Here is a 20231-nt window from a genome sequence, read left to right as displayed (position 1 = left end):
TATTCGTTTTATTATTATTGATCTGATTTTACTGTCATGTAATGATTTAAAATCAAGACTAGAGCCCATTCTCCCTTTATTCCTTTTAAGTCACCCATCCATTTATTGGCCTTGCTCGGCGTAGCCTAACATAGGTGACGCTAAAACCGGTCTTAAAATAACGACTGAAGTGTTATCTAAAACTTTCTCGCTTTGAGTTCTTAGGTTGTCGTGACAAATTTCAAGATCAGAGCTCATTTGTGTGAGAAAATGTGAAAAAAATCCCCCAAACACCAGTTTTTTTTACTTTCCTTATCCTATAGGAAGGAAAGTAATGTAATCGGGTCAAATTTTCGATGTTCAGTTTTTAGTGCCAAAACACGTTTTGAGGTCCCTAGAGCCTAAATCCGAAGTTTCAGCCATTGGTCCGTGTGTGTGTCTGTGTGTCTGTCTGTCTGTAAACAAAATATCTCGAGAACGGTAAGAGCTAGAGAGTTGAAATTTGGTATGTAGATGTCAAATGTGACAAGGATGCGACACGAAATTTTGGTTAAGACTGGTGCAACGGTTGGCGGCATTTTACCGCTTTTTGACGGTTTTCGGTGTAATTTAACAATATCTTGGGAATGGTATAAGCTTGAGACTTGAAATTTGGTATGTAGTTCACAAATGTGATAAGGATGCAACACAAAACGTTTGGTTGAGATGTTTGCTGCGCTTGGCGGTATTTTGACCGCTTTTGACAGATTTCGACCGTTTTTTGGCGGTTTTCAGCTATAGCGACAAAACGGTTAGAGATATTGTAAAAGTTAGGGTAAAAGAACACTCAAATAAGCATCATTCAATAGGATAAGGAAAGTCGTGTGATGTTCACACCAGATTTTTTACTTTCTATTACTACAGTTTAGCGGAGCTATACTAGTAATGAAAGTATTGCAATCGGTCCAAATTTTCAAAATCGGGAAATGGTTGGAAATATCCGTTTTGGGATCCCCTGATGTCAAAAAAGTGATTTTTAGCCCATGGTCTGTACGTATGTATGTACGCACGTACGTACGTACGTACGTACGTACGTACGTTACGTACGTACGTACGTTACGTACGTACGTACGTTACGTACGTACGTACGTTACGTACGTACGTACGTTACGTACGTACGTACGTTACGTACGTACGTACGTTACGTACGTACGTACGTTACGTACGTACGTACGTTACGTACGTACGTACGTTACGTACGTACGTACGTTACGTACGTACGTACGTTACGTACGTACGTACGTTACGTACGTACGTACGTTACGTACGTACGTACGTTACGTACGTACGTACGTTACGTACAGACCATGGGCTAAAAATCACTTTTTTGACATCAGGGGATCCCAAAACGGATATTTCCAACCATTTCCCGATTTTGAAAATTTGGACCGATTGCAATACTTTCATTACTAGTATAGCTCCGCTATACTGTAGTAATAAAAAGTAAAAAAAAGAGGTTTGACAGAGGGAACTGTAACTGCTATGGTCTTATCGTCCCGAAATCGAAGAGAGAAGGAAGACAGGATAGGAGAAAGCCAGCCCTTCCGAGAACGGCCATTATCGCATCAGGATAAAATCCGCCCCGGGCGGGAATCGAACCCGCGGCCTAGCGCTTGCAAGGCAGATGCACTACCAACTAAGCTAACTAGGCTGGCTTATTTACTATCTTTACTTACCCTTTCTCTAATCAATTTTTATTTTTAGGAATCATGGCCGGTTCCAACCGATCTGGGGACTTGGCTGATGCTCAGAGATCAATCCCCACTGGTACGATCTGCGCTATTCTGACTACCTCCTTCGTCTACTTGTCCTGTGTTCTACTTTTTGCTGGAACTGTCGATAACTTACTGCTAAGAGATAAGTAAGTTTTGTACTCGCACCATAACAAAGAGAAACTTGTTAACTCGTTTTCAAATTGAAAGTGTTTTTCTAAGAAATTGGCAAAGAAAATGGAAAAACCCTTATTAAAGTAAGAGAATTAGATTATTAGGTTCATAGGTAAAGGTACAAAACCATTATAGGCTAATCTGTAATTTATTTTTTTCTTTTTAAATACTATAATTATCCATACAAACAAACGAACAAACAAACAGGAACGAGGGAGAATTAGCACATCCACTACTGAAATTAGTAGAGATATGCCACAACTCCCACAGGCCTCAAGATATGCTCATATTGGTCCTCACCAATTTCATTATTATTGATTACCCCATGCTTTCCTATATTCCTATTCTAGATTTGGTCAAAGTATTGGAGGCAGACTCGTGGTAGCCAACATTGCCTGGCCTAACGAATGGGTTATTCTGATTGGATCTTTCCTATCCACCATCGGAGCTGGACTACAGAGTTTGACCGGGGCCCCTCGACTTCTTCAGGTAAGATATGTATCACGAGCACAAAAAAAATTGGGACTGATTAAGTTTTAAACATTTCCACAATATTTCCGAAATCGAAGAGAGGAGGAAGACAGGATAGGAGAAAGCCAGCCGTTCCGAGAACGAATATTATCTCATCAGAAATCGAAGAGAGGAGGAAGACAGGATAGGAGAAAGCCAGCCGTTCCGAGAACGAATATTATCCCATCAGAATAAAATCCGCCCCCGGCGGGAATCGAACCCGCGGCCTAGCGCTTACAAGGCAGACGCACTACCAACTAAGCTAACTAGGCTGGCTGTAAAAAGATTAATTACCTAATTGAGAGTGAGAGAGTGATTGGCTCATCCTGAACCGCAGTCAACCATTGTGAGGACTTGTGCTTATTATTTAAAAGCAAAGAGACCCCTTTGAAGAACTGCCAGCTAGCTAGGCTGGTTAGGGTTAGCTGTTCTCCTCCCGGTTTATATAGTCCCACAGCTAGACACTAGTCTCTCTGCCTTAACGCCTCCTAGCCAGACAGTGTTCAATATCCCCTAGCCAGACAGTGTTTAACGTCCCCTAGCCAGACAGGTATAATCTATTGTATTCTATACTTACGTATTCTTGAGAGTTCATTGCAACGGTCGTAACATTAATGATTAATTAGACTTAAGTGACAAAGTCGGAGTGTTTTTTATGTACCTACTATCTGTTTAAAGTTTCGTTTTCGTAACCTTCGGTCTTCGCGTGTTCTACCGTATTTTTTCTGTGAACCTTTAGTGTCTCCCGCGGCTGTTCTACTACCTAATTTCTTCTGGGCTTTCAACTTTCAACATAGCAACGAGTGTCCACGATAAAGTAAGTCTAATTAAAGCATTCTATACTGCAGCAGGGCCCAAAGTCTGACATCATCAGAACCGAAGATAACAGACTGAAGCCTGGATCACAAGGCTAAGATAGGACGATCCGAAACCACAACTCATGCCATCGAACCACAGAAGAGATAGCGATAGCAATGATGGGATGAGTTGGAACCTAAGACGTCACCGATAAATCTCGTGATCACACTCCCTCGACCGATAAGACCGACTCTGCTAGTATAAGTAAGATAGAAACCAAGCTAGCAGGGTCAGTCGTCCAGGAGCTAACAGTCCCTACGCGCTCTCAGCCTACCAACGAGTTAGACCTAAGCAGACCGACAGTGTTCGCCATTCCACCTTACATCGAAAACTACTACAATACTACTTACCTCGGACCATGAGCACTCGTTCCAGACCCTCGGTTAATACTTCTAGGAACTCCATGTAGTTGGACTCGCGTTCGATATTGGTTTCCTTCGGGGGCCCCGGCAGATTCAGAATGACAAGTTGAGCTTCGTGAGATTTGTTAACGATCACCTCGTTTAATTTGACTGCGGTGTGCATGCGACGAACGTTGCCTTCGTCACTGCGGAAATAAAAGGTGAAAAATGATCAGATGGCAGAATACCTTGGGTTGAATAGTAAAGATTCCCTAGTAGTAAAGGAATGAACGGGGAATTGAGGCGAAAGCCGGTAGGTGCCCCTTTTCAATCGAACAGGCAGGGATGGATGGAGGGACTACTCAGAAAAAAGGGAAAGAGTCCTTGGCGACCCGCACTGAAAGTTACCCCGTCGACAAGGCCCATCACGCACGAGCGGCAGAAAGCTGTCAGACGAGAGGTTAAGACAGAATGGGAACAGAATGACCCATGTCCCATTCGCCAAACCTAAGCACTTCCGGCTAGACTCGATGCATGCGAGAGAAATAGGACAGGTTTGGAGAAAGCCAGCCGTTCCGAGAACGAATTACCCTCATCTGTTTGGGATAAATCCCGCCCCGGGCGGACATTGAACCCGCGACCTAGCGATTACGAAGAAAGCAATTAAATAAATACATGATCGTGGAAGGCAGAGAAGGACATGGATGGATGACATCAAGGAATGGAAAAACATACATGGCAATCAAGAGGCTGGCACAAAACAGAGCAAAGTGGAGAGAGATCATTGAAAAAATATACATAGTGCTACCTTCTCCCATAGAAGACGCAACCTATGAATTAAATTAATATGGTATGGAAAAGGTAACTTACGGGGTTAGGGAGCTTTTGGTGTCTTCATCAAGAATGGAAGTCTTGTTTGTAACTATATCTTTCATTACTTCATTGACAGTTTTCTCTGCATCCGTTTGATCGTTCTCAGTATGATCTCCTACGTCTAATTTGGTCTGGAAATAAAAAGCAAGAACAAGAATATACAACTCACAAAGCTGATGGGTAAATCTAAAGGATCATTTAGTTTGTTTGTCAGACTCTTTAAATTCTTTGGTTTAGCGACTTTCGCAATAATTCACCAACAGATAGTCCGAACTCAATGATTTCTCACAATTTTCAGAGGTTGATTTTGAAACACATAATCGACGCCGTCGATCAATGTTCCATCAACGAGGTGAAGAGGTGAATCTATGTTGTCGAGGCAGTGTACGGTTTCAGTCGACGGCGGGCGTCGACTATGTGTGGGCACAGCTTATGAATATTCTCAAATACCTAAATACAGGGAGACCAATTTGAGTGTACTCACTTGTTTTTCTACGAGTAGTCACCCTTGATCACCGCAACATTTACCGTCAAACCTTTGCCTGAAATCAGAAGTAGACATAGCTTTCGTTAGGGAGGAACTGGCGTTAAAAGAGTTAGGAATTGAGGAGGCGAGGTAGGTACTGGAAAATAATAAGATCTAGAAGACTGTACCTCTTAGCTTTGAGGACCTCACACTCATAATTGCTTCATTAGAAATAGTCGAACATCAAAGCTATTAGAGAGTTTTTGCCAATAAAATTAGAGTCCCGTTAACTCTATTAGAGTCTCTCGAACGTTATTTGATGAAAATTCTGGTCTTCGCATGTGCAGAAACAAGTTTTTGTCAAATAACGTTAAAGAGTTCAATTTAACGGGGAGCTAATTTTGGTTGCAAAAACCCGCTGTTTTAACTTCTTCGAGACATCAATTCGAGTCTTCTACAAGTCAGTTTCCGCGCAATTTTTCTCATCGGATGTCAAGTGAACCGCAGACTTGTGTTGTTGTTGTCGTTAACGTTTATGTTGACATTTCAGCATTCGGGTTTTGGTTTGGCTCTTCAAATCTCACTTTGGTGACACCCTTGTTAGTGTCGTGATGTTGATCTACAATCGCTTGGACCTGCAAAAGCGACAGGTACAATGTTAGTTGCTTGGCATTGTATAATTTTACTGAAGTAGGATGTCTTCCAGCTACCTATGTACATATGACTATAAATTCTTGGGCTATAGTTTAGAATGGCTTAGATGTCCAATATTTTCGGTACCTATAGGTATTACTGAAGCAAATACCTACTCTGAAAGACTAGGTATTGACGTAGGTATCTATGTGGTTTCTTTGGTTGTCTATGACTATGTGGTAGGTACTCAGCTTCCAATATTCTTTTTCACGCCAAATCTTTGAGCTCTAGGTATTTCATTTCTTTTTATCTGCCTACGATGAATTTCTTTTTGATATATGTAGGTATATCTTATAAAATAAACCCATCCAAAACTCTATGAACCTGCATATACAGGAAAAATATCCATGCACTATTCTACAATTCTAAATCAGTTCGACTAAAATAGAAAAGGTAAAGAGAATATAAGGCAAATTCGATAGATATTTATTGGTTTTGGAAGAAAAAGAAAACTGCGAAGTGTTTTGGAAACTACTATACTAGGAATGATTAGAGGAAAGAGGTTCTCAGAAGGCCATCCGCTCATGCAAACCAAACGTTCTGTAGGAGATTTCTACGTCGATGTCGTTAGTGAAAATCTCAAAATCTTTGTACTTGACTGACGTCTCAGTGACTAGGTACCTATTATAATACATTCTTTACAATAGGTACATTTGCTTCTTCTTCCTCTTCTTCTTATTCTTCTTCTTCTTCTTCTTCTTATTTTTTTTCTGTTTAAATTTTATTCAATGAATAGGTACTAAATGAGAGCGGAACTATAAAGGTACTAAATACATAGGTAAGTGAGAGAGGTCAATAAGATTTTATTGGTAGATTGGTACCTAGCTAAAATTATTTAAAACTGTCAATTAATAATAATAAAAAAAAAATGGGGAATCAAAAAAATAAAGTCGGAAAAAATGTCGCAAAGCCTGAATCACAATCAAGACTACGTCAATACCTAGCTATAGTCTTTCAGAGTAGGTATTTACTTCAGTAATACCTATAGGTACCGAAAATATTGGACATCTAAGGCATTCTAAACTATAGCCCAAGAATTTATAGTCATATGTACCTACATAGGTAGCTGGAAGACATCCTACTTCAGTAAAATCATACAATGCCAAGCAACTAACATTGTACCGGTCGCTTTTCCAGGTCCAAGCGATTGTAGATCAACATCACGACACTAACAAGGGTGTCACCAAAGTGAGATTTGAAGAGCCAAACCAAAACCCGAATGAATCCCGAGGAGATGTAGAAAAACAAGTGAGTACACTCAAATTGGTCACCCTGTATTTAGGTATTTGAGAATTTTCATAAGCTGTGCCCACACATAGTTGACGCCCGCCGTCGACTGAAACCGTACACTGCCTCGACAACATAGATTCACCTCTTCACCTCGTTGATGGAACATTGATCGACGGCGTCGATTATGTGTTTCAAAATCAACCTCTGAAAATTGTGAGAAATCATTGAGTTCGGACTATGTGTTGGTGAATTATTGCGAAAGTCGCTAAACCAAAGAATTTAAAGAGTCTGACAAACAAACTAAATGATCCTTTAGATTTACCCATCAGCTTTGTGAGTTGTATATTCTTGTTCTTGCTTTTTATTTCCAGACCAAATTAGACGTAGGAGATCATACTGAGAACGATCAAACGGATGCAGAGAAAACTGTCAATGAAGTAATGAAAGATATAGTTACAAACAAGACTTCCATTCTTGATGAAGACACCAAAAGCTCCCTAACCCCGTAAGTTACCTTTTGCATACCATATTAATTTAATTCATAGGTTGCGTCTTCTATGGGAGAAGGTAGCACTATGTAGGTATATTTTTTCAATGATCTCTCTCCACTTTGCTCTGTTTTGTGCCAGCCTCTTGATTGCCCCGTATGTTTTTCCATTCCTTGATGTCATCCATCCATGTCCTTCTCTGCCTTCCACGATCATGTATTTATTTAATTGCTTTCTTCGTAATCGCTAGGTCGCGGGTTCAATTTCCGCCCGGTGCGGGATTTATCCCAAACAGATGAGGGTAATTCGTTCTCGGAACGGCTGGCTTTCTGCAAATCTGTCCTATTTCTCTCGCATGCATCGAGTCTAGCCGGAAGTGCCTAGATTCGGCGAACGGGACATGGGTCATTCTGTTCCCATTCTATCTTAACCTCTCGTCTGACGGCTTTCTGCCGCTCGTGCGTGATGGGCCTTGTCGACGGGGCAACTTTCAGTGCGGGTCGCCAAGGAATATTTCCTTTTTTTCTAAGTAGTCCCTCCATTCACCCCTGGTGTTCGATTGAAAAGGGGCACCTGCCGGCTTTCGCCTCAATCCCCAGTTCATTCCTTTACTACTAGGGAATCTTTACTATTCAACCCAAGGTATTCTGCCATCTGATCATCTTTCACCTTTTATTTCCGCAGTGACGAAGGCAACGTTCGTCGCATGCACACCGCAGTCAAATTAAACGAGGTGATCGTTAACAAATCTCACGAAGCTCAACTTGTCATTCTGAATCTGCCGGGGCCCCCGAAGGAAACCAATATCGAACGCGAGTCCAACTACATGGAGTTCCTAGAAGTATTAACCGAGGGTCTGGAACGAGTGCTCATGGTCCGAGGTAAGTAGTCGGTCTGCTTAGGTCTAACTCGGTGGTAGGCTGAGAGCGCGTACAGACGGTTAGCTCCTGGACGACTGACCCTGCTAGCTTGGTTTCTATCTTACTTATACTAGCAGAGTCGGTCTTATCGGTCGAGGGAGTGTGATCACGAGACTTATCGGTGACGTCTTAGGTTCCAACTCATCCCATCGTTGCTATCGCTATCTCTTCTGTGGTTCGATGGCATGAGTTGTGGTTTCGGATCGTCTCATCCAACTTACACAGGTGAATTTGTAAGCTTGATTCGAGCCTTACATCCAATCGTGTGTGCTGACTGGGGAATAACACTCCTTCTTAAGGCCAGGCACGCTGAGACTGTTTTAACGTGTATGCCAGAAAAGGCTTGAAACCTAGATCTGAAAGACCTTAGTCATGAGCTTTTTCCCCACACACACGTTAAGACCATCTGACAGACCTAGGTTTGTGTCTGTCAGACAGTCTGAGTGGCGGGCATACTAGTGAATGATCTTTCTCTTGAAATAATTGTAAAATCTTCATTCAAGAAGTGTACACAATCTTTGTCAATTTTCATTTTAATTTTCATCTAAGTATCAACTTTTTTTTTCTTCTTAATTAGGTAGATATTCATTAGCTAGTTTTTATTATCTACGTAAAATAGTTTATGACAAAAATATAAATAAATAAATAAAATACCTATTACCTACGTAGGTACCTCATCAGGTACAAATGGTATGATTGTAGGTACAGTATCTACTACCTACAGCTATGTATTTATCATGATAATGTCCTATAATGTAGGTGGTCTTATTTTGATCTACTGTTATACTGTTGCCTCCTAACCTACTGACTTTCTTCAATCCACTGTCGTCCTAACCTTTCGACTTTTCGTGCCTCTGTATTCCATACTTGGTTTTCTTCTGTATTCTGTACCTTTCCCTCTGTTCACTTTGCATGCTCTTTCTTTTCTATCCCTTCTTTATGTCTTTTTTAGGTAAATCCCGGATGGTCCGATGGTACCATTTTTGAAAAGAACTTTAGAAAATAATATAATGTAATAATAAATATTCGCGATATCTCTCGAACCTAAGAAGGTGAAGGCAACTTATGGATAGATAGGAGTGGGCGGGTATAGGTAAATAAATGTGTATTCATTCGATCCTGTTGAATTTCACTTTTGCTAATTTGAACTTTCTCTTTTTACCATCTTTCGTTTGCAGAATAAAAGGCCCTCTATTATAGATACAACAAATGTAACTATTTATTTTTACATTCCATTCTGAGTTTACTGTTCTTTTAGCTGTGTTCACGTTTTCACAATACCTTCGTAATACATGTTCAACATCCAAGATTGGGTGTCGATTTTCCTTTTGATATTCCACTTTAACTAACTTTTTCGCTCCTTTTAAGAGGGAAAATTTTCGACTTTTTTCGCGCTCTACATTTTTCTGGTGTTCGATTTGAAGTGTTGTCTTATTTAGTCGACTTATTTTTGACGTTACTTATTTGATTTTTCTTGTATTAATGCTTATTTCCCATGAAGGTGGAGGACTTAAAAGAACTTCCAACGGAAGAGAATATGCCTCTGGTTTGTGGTGTTTTATTTAGCTGTTGTTTAGATTAGTTTTCCCCTCTAGCTGAGTATTTTGAGTTGTGCACTAACCCCTGAATGCTTTTTCTTCAACCTCTCTGTAGTGTTTGTAGAGTAGAGGTCTTGATTGTGATTCAGGCTTTGCGACATTTTTTCCGACTTTATTTTTTTGATTCCCCATTTTTTTAAATTTTATCGTAAATCTGTTACCATAAATGTAGAAATAGACAATTTCCCATTACCTCTATGGTGTCAGACACCTCAGTAAAACAGCCCTATTTTTTCCTTTATTTTTCGATTTTGTAGTGATGATAATTTTATTTGATTAATTTAGTTACCAATAAATAATTCTATATCACTTAACAGCCAAAGGCAAGCATTGGTTTTTAAAACAATTAAAATTGCTCTGTTAATTACCGCATCCTAAAATATGTACCTATAGTTACACCTACTCGTAGATCAATCTACCAATAAAATCTTATTGACCTCTCTCACTTACCTATGTATTTAGTACCTTTATAGTTCCGCTCTCATTTAGTACCTATTCATTGGATAAAATTTAACAGCAAAAAAATAAAAAGAAGAAGAAGAAGAAGCAAATGTACCTATTGTAAAGAATGTATTATAATAGGTACCCAGTCAATGAGACGTCAGTCAACTACAAAGATTTTGAGATTTTCCCTAACGACATAGAAATCTCCTACAGAACGTTTGGTTTGCATGAGCGGATGGCCTTCTGAGAACCTCTTTCCTCTAATCATTCCTAGAATAGTAGTTTCCAAAACACTTCGCAGTTTTCTTTTTCTTCCAAAACCAATAAATATCTATCGAATTTGCCTTATACCTATTCTCTTTACCTTTTCTATTTTAGTCGAACTGATGTAGAATTGTAGAATAGTGCATGGATATTTTTCCTGTTCATAGTTTTGGATAGGTTTATTTTATAAGATACGAGTATCAAAAAGAAATTCATCGTAGGCAAATAAAAAGTAATGAAATAGAGATCAAAGATTTGGTGTGAAAAAGAAAATTGGAATCTGAATACCTACCACATAGTCATAGACAACCAAGGAAACCTACGTCAATACCTAGCTATAGTCTTTCAGAGTAGGTATTTACTTCAGTAATACCTATAGGTACCGAAAATATTGGACATCTAAGGCATTCTAAACTATAGCCCAAGAATTTATAGTCATATGTACCTACATAGGTAGCTGGAAGACATCCTACTTCAGTAAAATCATACAATGCCAAGCAACTAACATTGTACCGGTCGCTTTTCCAGGTCCAAGCGATTGTAGATCAACATCACGACACTAACAAGGGTGTCACCAAAGTGAGATTTGAAGAGCCAAACCAAAACCCGAATGAATCCCGAGGAGATGTAGAAAAACAAGTGAGTACACTCAAATTGGTCACCCTGTATTTAGGTATTTGAGAATTTTCATAAGCTGTGCCCACACATAGTTGACGCCCGCCGTCGACTGAAACCGTACACTGCCTCGACAACATAGATTCACCTCTTCCACTAATAATAATAATAATAATAGCCAAGAGGCCGACTTACCAGAAGGTGCCTCTACTGTCCAGTAACGAATAACACTCCTTCTTAAGGCCATCAGCCACGCACGCTGAGACTGTTTTAACGTGTAGGTATGCCAGAAAAGGCTTGAAACCTAGATCTGAAAGACCTTAGTCATGAGCTTTTTCCTACACACGCGTTAAGACCATCTGACAGACCTAGATTTGTGTCTGTCAGACAGTCTGAGTGGCGGGCATACTAGTGAATGATCTTTCTCTTGAAATAATTATAATATTTTCATTCAAGAAGTGTACACAATCTTTGTCAATTTTCATTTTAATTTTCATCTAAGTATCAACTTTTTTTCTTCTTAATTAGGTAGATATTCATTAGCTAGTTTTTTTATTATCTACGTAAAATAGTTTATGACAAAAATATAAATAAATAAAATACCTATTACCTACGTCCCAGATACTTATATACAGAAAGATATTTTAAAACAATAAAAAGTAGAAAAGAATTTTTAATCTTCAAATAAAAAGTTAGAAAAATGTAGGTAGGAATTTTTTTCTCTTCTTTTCTATACGTATTTTATTTTTAAGTAAATTAATTAAATATTTATTAAACTGTTCAAAACGCCTATATTAGGCGTTTTTAAAACTTTTTATATGTATTTATTTATTTGTAATTCTTTTATATTATTGTCTATTTTTAAATACTATAGTAGAATTTAATTCTTAAATTAAAGAGAACTTAATATTATTATCTACTTAAAATATAGAGAGATATATTATATATAAATTGTTCTATAAATTACATTATTTACTTTGTGTTGATAAACGTTATAGTTAAATACCTTATTTATGTTTTACTCATTGATCTGTTTATTCGTTTTTAAATAGGCCTAAATAGGTACATAAATGTAGCTTTGAGATTTTGTCGAAGTAATTGAACAAATCACTAGAAAGTTTTTGTAACAAGTTCGGGGTTCGGGTACCATTATATTTTAAACAATAATAAGTAAGTATTAATTAAAATTCTTACACATAATCTTTGTAGATTGTAGGTACCTACCTACCTAGCTGTGTAGGAATAACCCCCTAAAAAAATTAACTAACCTTAATTTTTTACATCAATCTTTAAATTGAATTAATTCAAAAGCGGTGTCTCTTCATATAACTTAAGGTTAGGAATAGTGTACCTACTAATCTTATTAAAGTAAAGTTATTCAGTGCTAACTCTCTTTTAGTTGAAAAGTAGGTAAGTAACGGTCAATGATTGATCAACCTTCTCTTTAGACATAAATTATAGGTATCTATTCTTTATCGTAGACTATTTATGAATTCATTATTAATATAGGCTGTGTTTTTCTTTTATTGATCATCTTTGTTATCTAATTTTATTTAAATGTTTCTTGTTTTGTTTATGAAACTATTTTTTATTTTGATGTTTAGAGTTTTTCTTCGTAATATTACCTCTTTTATTGATAGATAGATATTATAGAAATTTCATCTTCTTTTCTCTTCCTTAAAATAAAAAAAGGAAAACGTCCAAAATGTATCTACTAAGTAAATATATTATTTAATTTAATCATTTTATTCCAGTAAATCTGTTACCATAAATGTAGAAATAGACAATTTCCCATTACCTCTATGGTGTCAGACACCTCAGTAAAACAGCCCTATTTTTTCTTTTATTTTTCGATTTTGTAGTGATGATAATAAATTTTATTTGATTAATTTAGTTACCAATAAATAATTCTATATCACTTAACAGCCAAAGGCAAGCATTGGTTTTTAAAACAATTAAAATTGCCCTGCGCATCCTAAATATATTATGTACTATAGTTACACCTACTCGTAGATCAAGTTATTGTGTAGGTAATAATACGTAGGTAGGTACAAATTAATAAACTATTGCGACGAAAAGTAAAATGGAAAATATTGACATTTAATACTTAATGAAAAAAGCCTCTATTTTATTTCGTGTTTTTATTTACTTTAAAACAAAAGTCATAATTTTATTTTAGGGGAAAAATACTTGATTTATTATTTTATGATAGGTATGTAAAGAACCCCAAATAGGTAGGTTAGGTACCTTAATTCAATTACCCTTGGGTAGGTATAATAGGCACTTCCAAAACTTATTATACAGGGTGTTTATAAAGTCTTTTCCAGACTTGGTTGTCCCGAAAATAGCTTGGACGAAAAATTCATTCTCGTTGCCAAATTTTAATAAAATTAACTCGAGATAGGTACCTATATTCTCAAAACAATTTTAGATTTACTTACTAAACCTAAGAATCATTTGATATGTATCAAGTTACCTACCCACTTAAATAAATTGCCTTTTTATTTTACTTGTTTCTTAAAAATACTACGAAATACATAATTATTACTCGTATATTATGTATCTCCCTAAATAGGTACCTCCTTACAATAACATTTACAATAATGTTGTATTAACAATTTATTATAAATTGCTTAGTACTTACTTATTTGTAATTACCTAGAGGTACCGGTATCCAATACTTCAGTTCGCATCAAAATAGGGCAAATTAGAAGTATTTGAATAACATCCTTCACCCTGTTGCCAACAGATCGTCGGAACGATCGACGTCTGGTGGATCGTGCATGACGGGGGCCTCCTCATGCTGCTCCCGTTCCTACTCCGGCAACACCGCACATGGAAGAACTGCAAGCTGCGCATCTTCACCGTCGCGCAAATGGAGGACAACTCCATTCAGATGAAGAAAGACCTGAAGACGTTCCTCTACCATTTGAGAATCGAGGCGGAGGTTGAGGTCGTGGAAATGGTGAGTGGATAAACCACCCTGTTTTCTTCTTCATCGTGTGCCTATTCGTTTCCAATTTCGGTAATCATCCTTGGGCCAGCCACTCATTATCAGGTAAACCTGACAGTTACAGCTTATCAAGTCTTCCATTCAGATGAAGAAAGACCTGAAGACGTTCCTCTACCATTTGAGAATCGAGGCGGAGGTTGAGGTCGTGGAAATGGTGAGTGGATGAACCACCCTGTTTTCTTCTTCATCGTGTGCCTATTCGTTTCCAATTTCGGCAATCATCCTTGGGCCAGCCGCTCATTATCAGGTAAACCTGACAGTTACAGCTTACAGCTTATCAAGTCCGCCTGTCGGGTCTACCTGATAGTGTGTGTGCTCTTCAAGTATCAGGTAGACCTGACAGGTGGACCTTTTCAGCCGTACCTGTCAGGTTTACCTGACAGTGTGTGTGTGCTCATCAGGTGTCATAGTATCAGGTGTACTGATAGTGAGTGGCTGGCCTTACTATGATGATTTTATTGACGGCCCTGAATAGATCAGTTGTTGTTTTGGAGAACCATGTCCTCAAATTCTTCAGCTATGATATCCATATTCTTCCGTTTCGGATCGTCCTATCTTAGCCTTGTGATCTAGGCTTCGGTCTGTTATCTTCGGTTCTGATGATGTCAGACTTTGGGCCCTGCTACAGAATAGAATGCTTTAATTAGACTTACTTTATCGTGGACACTCGTTGCTATGTTGAAAGTTGAAAGCCCAGAAGAAATTAGGTAGTAGACCAGCCGCGGGAGACTCTTAAGGTTCACAGAAAAAATACGGTAGAACACGCGAAGACCGAAGGTTACGAAAACGAAACTTTAAACAGACAGTACATAAAAAACACTCCGAATTTGTCACTTAAGTCTAATTAATCATTAATGTTACGACCGTTGCAAATGAACTCTCAAGAATACGTAAGTATAGAATACAATAGATTAATAGATTATACCTGTCTGGCTAGGGGACCTTAAACACTGTCTGGCTAGGAAACATTGAACACTGTCTGGCTAGGAGGCGTTAAGGCAGAGAGTATCTATACAGTGGTGATTACATACCTACATACAAAATAGTTTTTACCATGTAAGCACCAACTGTCTAATTTCTAATAAAATTTCAATTACTGAGAAAAATAAATAAATAGGTATGTAGGCCAATTAAATTTTTGCTACAGAGAGGTGCCTATGCAATACGATAGTCAATATTTTTATTTTCTGCCTACCTATTTCTGAAAAAATTGCACAACACTTATATTTACATTTTATACCCTACCTAGATAGGTAGGTAATACCCAGGTACCTATACCTACTTGTTTAATGCTAGCGATCTCATCATTTGACACCGCGTTGTATACAGCTTGCATTTTACTTACTTGTATTAAACATGTAGCTAATGATTTAAATACAAAAATACATTCATTTATAGTTCTAGACTACTTTCTTAAATTACCTCTTTGTTCGTTTAAAAAATGTTCATAACTTCAACAACAAAAAATCTTAAAATACCTATTAAAACTACCTATTAGTGTAATTTTAAATAACTTTAAATTTTAAAAAATATACTTAAAAAAAAGACACTTAATCTCACCAAATTTGCATTAAAAATGCCTACACGTTTCTAATAAATACCGTTAGCTAGATGATAGGGAACTACCTAAATTTTATCCTGATGTTTTAAAACTCACCTACTTTTTTTAGAGCTTCATAAAAAGCCACTTGTTTGTTTCAATATTCAATATACCTGCATACCTAGGAAGGTACCTAACTAATTACCTACTTACATTAACAATAATATTAGATACCTATTCTTATAGTGGTTATAAATATAATTATGGAGGTACCTACCTACATACTTATTTCCTCATCATTTGTAGGTACTCGTATGATAAAAGAAAAGTAGGTAACGTAAAAATCAAGTCATATGAAAGGCTTAAGAAGACTCTAAAGAATAGGTATCTACAAACCCAAAATAAAATCTATTGGAGAATTAAAAACAATAGTGTAGATTATTATAGGTAATTTATAAAATAAATTTAAGTAAATAATTAATTTGAAATAATAAAAAAAACTATGATCTATGTTTATTCAAATCTTTAAAAAATCACTGTTTTTCTTTTCGTTAAAGAGCGCCCTTTAGGTAGGTAGGTACTACTACATATCGTCATAATCGGTTGTAGAACGAACAGGTTAGGCTCGTCCTCGGAACTCTGTGGCTGAGTGGTCAAGGTGCTGGGTTCAAATCCCGGCCAGGACGGAAAATTTCAACAGAACTTTTCCGTTCTTGGATATAGGCACGGACGTAGAAGAATGTGCCTTGAAGTAGGTAGGTAATGCGAAAGCGGTCCCAAGGTACAATATGAAAAAAAAAATCGTTCTTGGAACAGCTGACTTCCTGTTATATCTTGTTCTTTTCCTCTCTTTGATTTTGTGCCGATAGGACATAGAACCTCCGTTAGTCCGTTGTTACAGTTCCCTCTATAGGTAGGTATAGAAAAAAAACACTATTACGGCACATTGCATACACAGAACAAAATAATAGGCATTTATACAAATTTTATATTTTGAAAATTTTGGGCTTCACTTTTATTTGACACTGTCGACACTTATCTCACCTCATGGACCACAGCCTTTTTTACATCAATCTTTAAATTGAATTAATTCAAAAGCGGTGTCTCTTCATATAACTTAAGGTTAGGAATAGTGTACCTACTAATCTTGTTAAAGTAAAGTTATTCAGTGCTAACTCTCTTTTAGTTGAAAAGTAGGTAAGTAACGGTCAATGATTGATCAACCTTCTCTTTAGACATAAATTATAGGTATCTATTCTTTATCGTAGACTATTTATGAATTCATTATTAATATAGGCTGTGTTTTTCTTTTATTGATCATCTTTGTTATCTAATTTTATTTAAATGTTTCTTGTTTTGTTTATGAAACTATTTTTTATTTTGATGTTTAGAGTTTTTCTTCGTAATATTACCTCTTTTATTGATAGATAGATATTATAGAAATTTCATCTTCTTTTCTCTTCCTTAAAATAAAAAAAGGAAAACGTCCAAAATGTATCTACTAAGTAAATATATTATTTAATTTAATCATTTTATTCCAGTAAATCTGTTACCATAAATGTAGAAATAGACAATTTCCCATTACCTCTATGGTGTCAGACACCTCAGTAAAACAGCCCTATTTTTTCTTTTATTTTTCGATTTTGTAGTGATGATAATAAATTTTATTTGATTAATTTAGTTACCAATAAATAATTCTATATCACTTATCAGCCAAAGAAATCAATTTCTGCAAGGATTTTTGGAAAATTGAAAATGTTACATATACTTACCTACGTATTAGGTAATTCACATTAAATCGCTGGAGGGAGGTTGATGGTTAAAAAAAAGTGTAATGTATTGATTGAGGCAAGCATTGGTTTTTAAAACAATTAAAATTGCCCTGCGCATCCTAAATATATTATGTACTATAGTTACACCTACTCGTAGATCAAGTTATTGTGTAGGTAATAATACGTAGGTAGGTACAAATTAATAAACTATTGCGACGAAAAGTAAAATGGAAAATATTGACATTTAATACTTAATGAAAAAAGCCTCTATTTTATTTCGTGTTTTTATTTACTTTAAAACAAAAGTCATAATTTTATTTTAGGGGAAAAATACTTTATTTATTATTTTATGATAGGTATGTAAAGAACCCCAAATAAGTAGGTTAGGTACCTTAATTCAATTACCCTTGGGTAGGTATAATAGGCACTTCCGAAACTTATTATACAGGGTGTTTATAAAGTCTTTTCCAGACCTTTCTCCCCCCCCCTCCCCCCTTGAGAAAATCCTGGATATGGCCCTGTTTTGAGGAATAGGAAAATGGAATAATACTTATCATCTCATCATAGTTTAACCAAGAAAACTTCCATTGTTAAATTGTCTTTTCTTGAAGTAGTAAAAATATTATGTAACTTGTTTTCCTCCTTCTGGGTCTGGGTCTTATTCCACAAAAGTATGGACTAATGAAAATCTGTTGTTTACTACTAGCGTAGGTACTAAATTTTCAGGTAGACAGTACTACTTGTGTACTAAAGATGTACTACTTGCGTAATGGAAAAACCAGGTAGACTGGGGAAAAATACCTCTCAAAATTTTTTGTTTGTGCGCAAGCGTTTCTGCGCATTTTGACATTAAGTCTGACGTCACAACTCTTTGAACTTTTTAATTAAAACAGGTTGTTTTTTTTTTTTTTTTTTCTTTTTTTTTTTTAATCTAGTAATTCTACCTATCTCCTTTTTTTACTCCTCTTGTAGCACATGAAGAAAAGTATCAAATTGGTTTTATCGGTTTTAGATTACATATTACTGATTGGTTAAGAATAATTCTATTGTATCTGTTGTTGTAGTAGCCAAAGTCCCATCAGGTACTTCCATCCTCATCTGTTACTGGTAGGCCCAGGTGTTCAGCCACTTCAATTGGTTTGAGCCACATATCTACATGGTGTCATTTGTGTTGGCTTAGAGGGGCAATTAAAAAGATGTAAGGGCTTTCTCCTATCCTGTCTTCCTCCTCTCTTCGATTTCGGGACGATAAGACCATAGCAGTTACAGTTCCCTCTGTCAAACCTCTTCAAACAAAAAAAAAATCTTTTTACATCTTTTTTTCAGGTGGAGGTCGGGAAGTAATTACAATCTACTCATGAATCGGCTCAAATGTTTTGCCTCTGTTTTGGCAGGCAGAACCGCCCGTCTGTCTGAAGAGGTTAAAATTTATTGTGCCTCAACTCTTCTCTTTTCTCTTGTTTTGAATCTTCACAATTCACATTATTGTGTTCTTACTTATGGATTTTTCACAACTTTTTACGTAGGAATCGACCTTTTATTCATAATTTTTACCCAACTGCAACTGCTCCATTCTAGAAGGCAAAAAAAACTTTGCAAATGATCAACTTCCTTTGAATGATAACTTTCACAAATGATCAACTTTCTGGGAATGATAGGGTTATCCTCTGCACTGGTGTTGTGTGGGCTTCCCACCCACTCTATTGTATCTACCTCTACCTACCTTTCATACCTTTTACCAGGAAATAAATATCTTCTATGTTTGGTAGGTAAGTTCGTTTTGGGTATAGGTACAAAGGTGTAAAAATTAATACATGATGACTATGTATTTATAATTTGAACTATTACCTACCTATCTATTTTCCTAAAAATACGGTTTTTGATTTAAAAAAAGTGTACGGTCCGGCCGGGGCTTGAACTCGCAATCACTCAGTTACGATTCTTTTTGTACCTACCTCTCATCTAGTGCCATTTAACCTACCCTAAATATTAAAGTACCTTCTTTGCTATTTCGAATTACATATAATGTTTATTTACAAATACCTATACCTACCTATCTACATAAATTTTATAGACACATGAATGTTACATTACAGTTGCCACCTGAGATATCGATAGGTAGATAGGTACTAGGTACGCACCATGTGTAGAACAAAAAAAAAAAATATTTAATTACCTAATTGATCATGAATAAAATCTTTGGTTGTTTAGAATCTGTCTTAACACTCTTAACTTTTGTGAAATCGAAATTGAATCAAATCCCTAAATTAATGTAGATACCTACCTAAAAGGTATAAATTTTATTATTCTCATACCTCATACCTAATGTAATAGTATCTAATTTATTGATATGTTTAAGTAGGTACCTACTCATGTTTTATTATAAATAATTCTTTTTTTTTACCTACCTACCTATTTATCAAATTTCGTAGAACAAAATATTTTATAAAAAATAAATAATAAATAATTATGTAGGTAGGTAGATATACGTAGATAATTATATTTAGGTAAAAACCTATCTATTAACTGTTTCATTTTTTTTTGTAAATTTTATTTTGCATGTTTCTGTGAAACGTAATGTTTTCCTAATAAAAATTGTTCTTAATACACAAAATTATAATAGGTAGGTACTAGGTACTTATGTCGGTACCTATAGGAAGGTAGTAAGAAAATTGTACCTACCTATTTATTTTTCTCAAGTT

At 36.4% G+C, this 20231-nt stretch overlaps 1 protein-coding gene across 1 annotated transcript in view; it reads left to right on the top strand.

Annotated features, from left to right (window-relative positions):
- The window catches only part of LOC103512913 (solute carrier family 12 member 4-like), a 45762-nt gene extending 26738 nt beyond the window's left edge, over positions 1-19024 (top strand). Inside the window, exons 10-15 of the mRNA XM_008477702.3 lie at positions 1723-1879; positions 2255-2393; positions 6783-6893; positions 7247-7380; positions 8048-8244; positions 18856-19024. Coding sequence (XP_008475924.1) covers positions 1723-1879; positions 2255-2393; positions 6783-6893; positions 7247-7380; positions 8048-8244; positions 18856-18890 — 773 coding nt within the window. The 3' untranslated portion in view covers positions 18891-19024. The remainder of the gene's footprint in view (positions 1-1722; positions 1880-2254; positions 2394-6782; positions 6894-7246; positions 7381-8047; positions 8245-18855) is intronic.
- Positions 19025-20231: the final 1207 nt, after the last annotated feature.

This window comes from Diaphorina citri, unplaced genomic scaffold (assembly GCF_000475195.1).
Source record: "Diaphorina citri unplaced genomic scaffold, Diaci psyllid genome assembly version 1.1 scaffold38, whole genome shotgun sequence".
Taxonomy (NCBI): Eukaryota; Metazoa; Arthropoda; class Insecta; order Hemiptera; family Psyllidae; genus Diaphorina; species Diaphorina citri.
The sequence above is the reverse complement of the archived record's forward strand: the minus strand, read 5'-3'. Positions and strand labels throughout refer to the sequence as shown.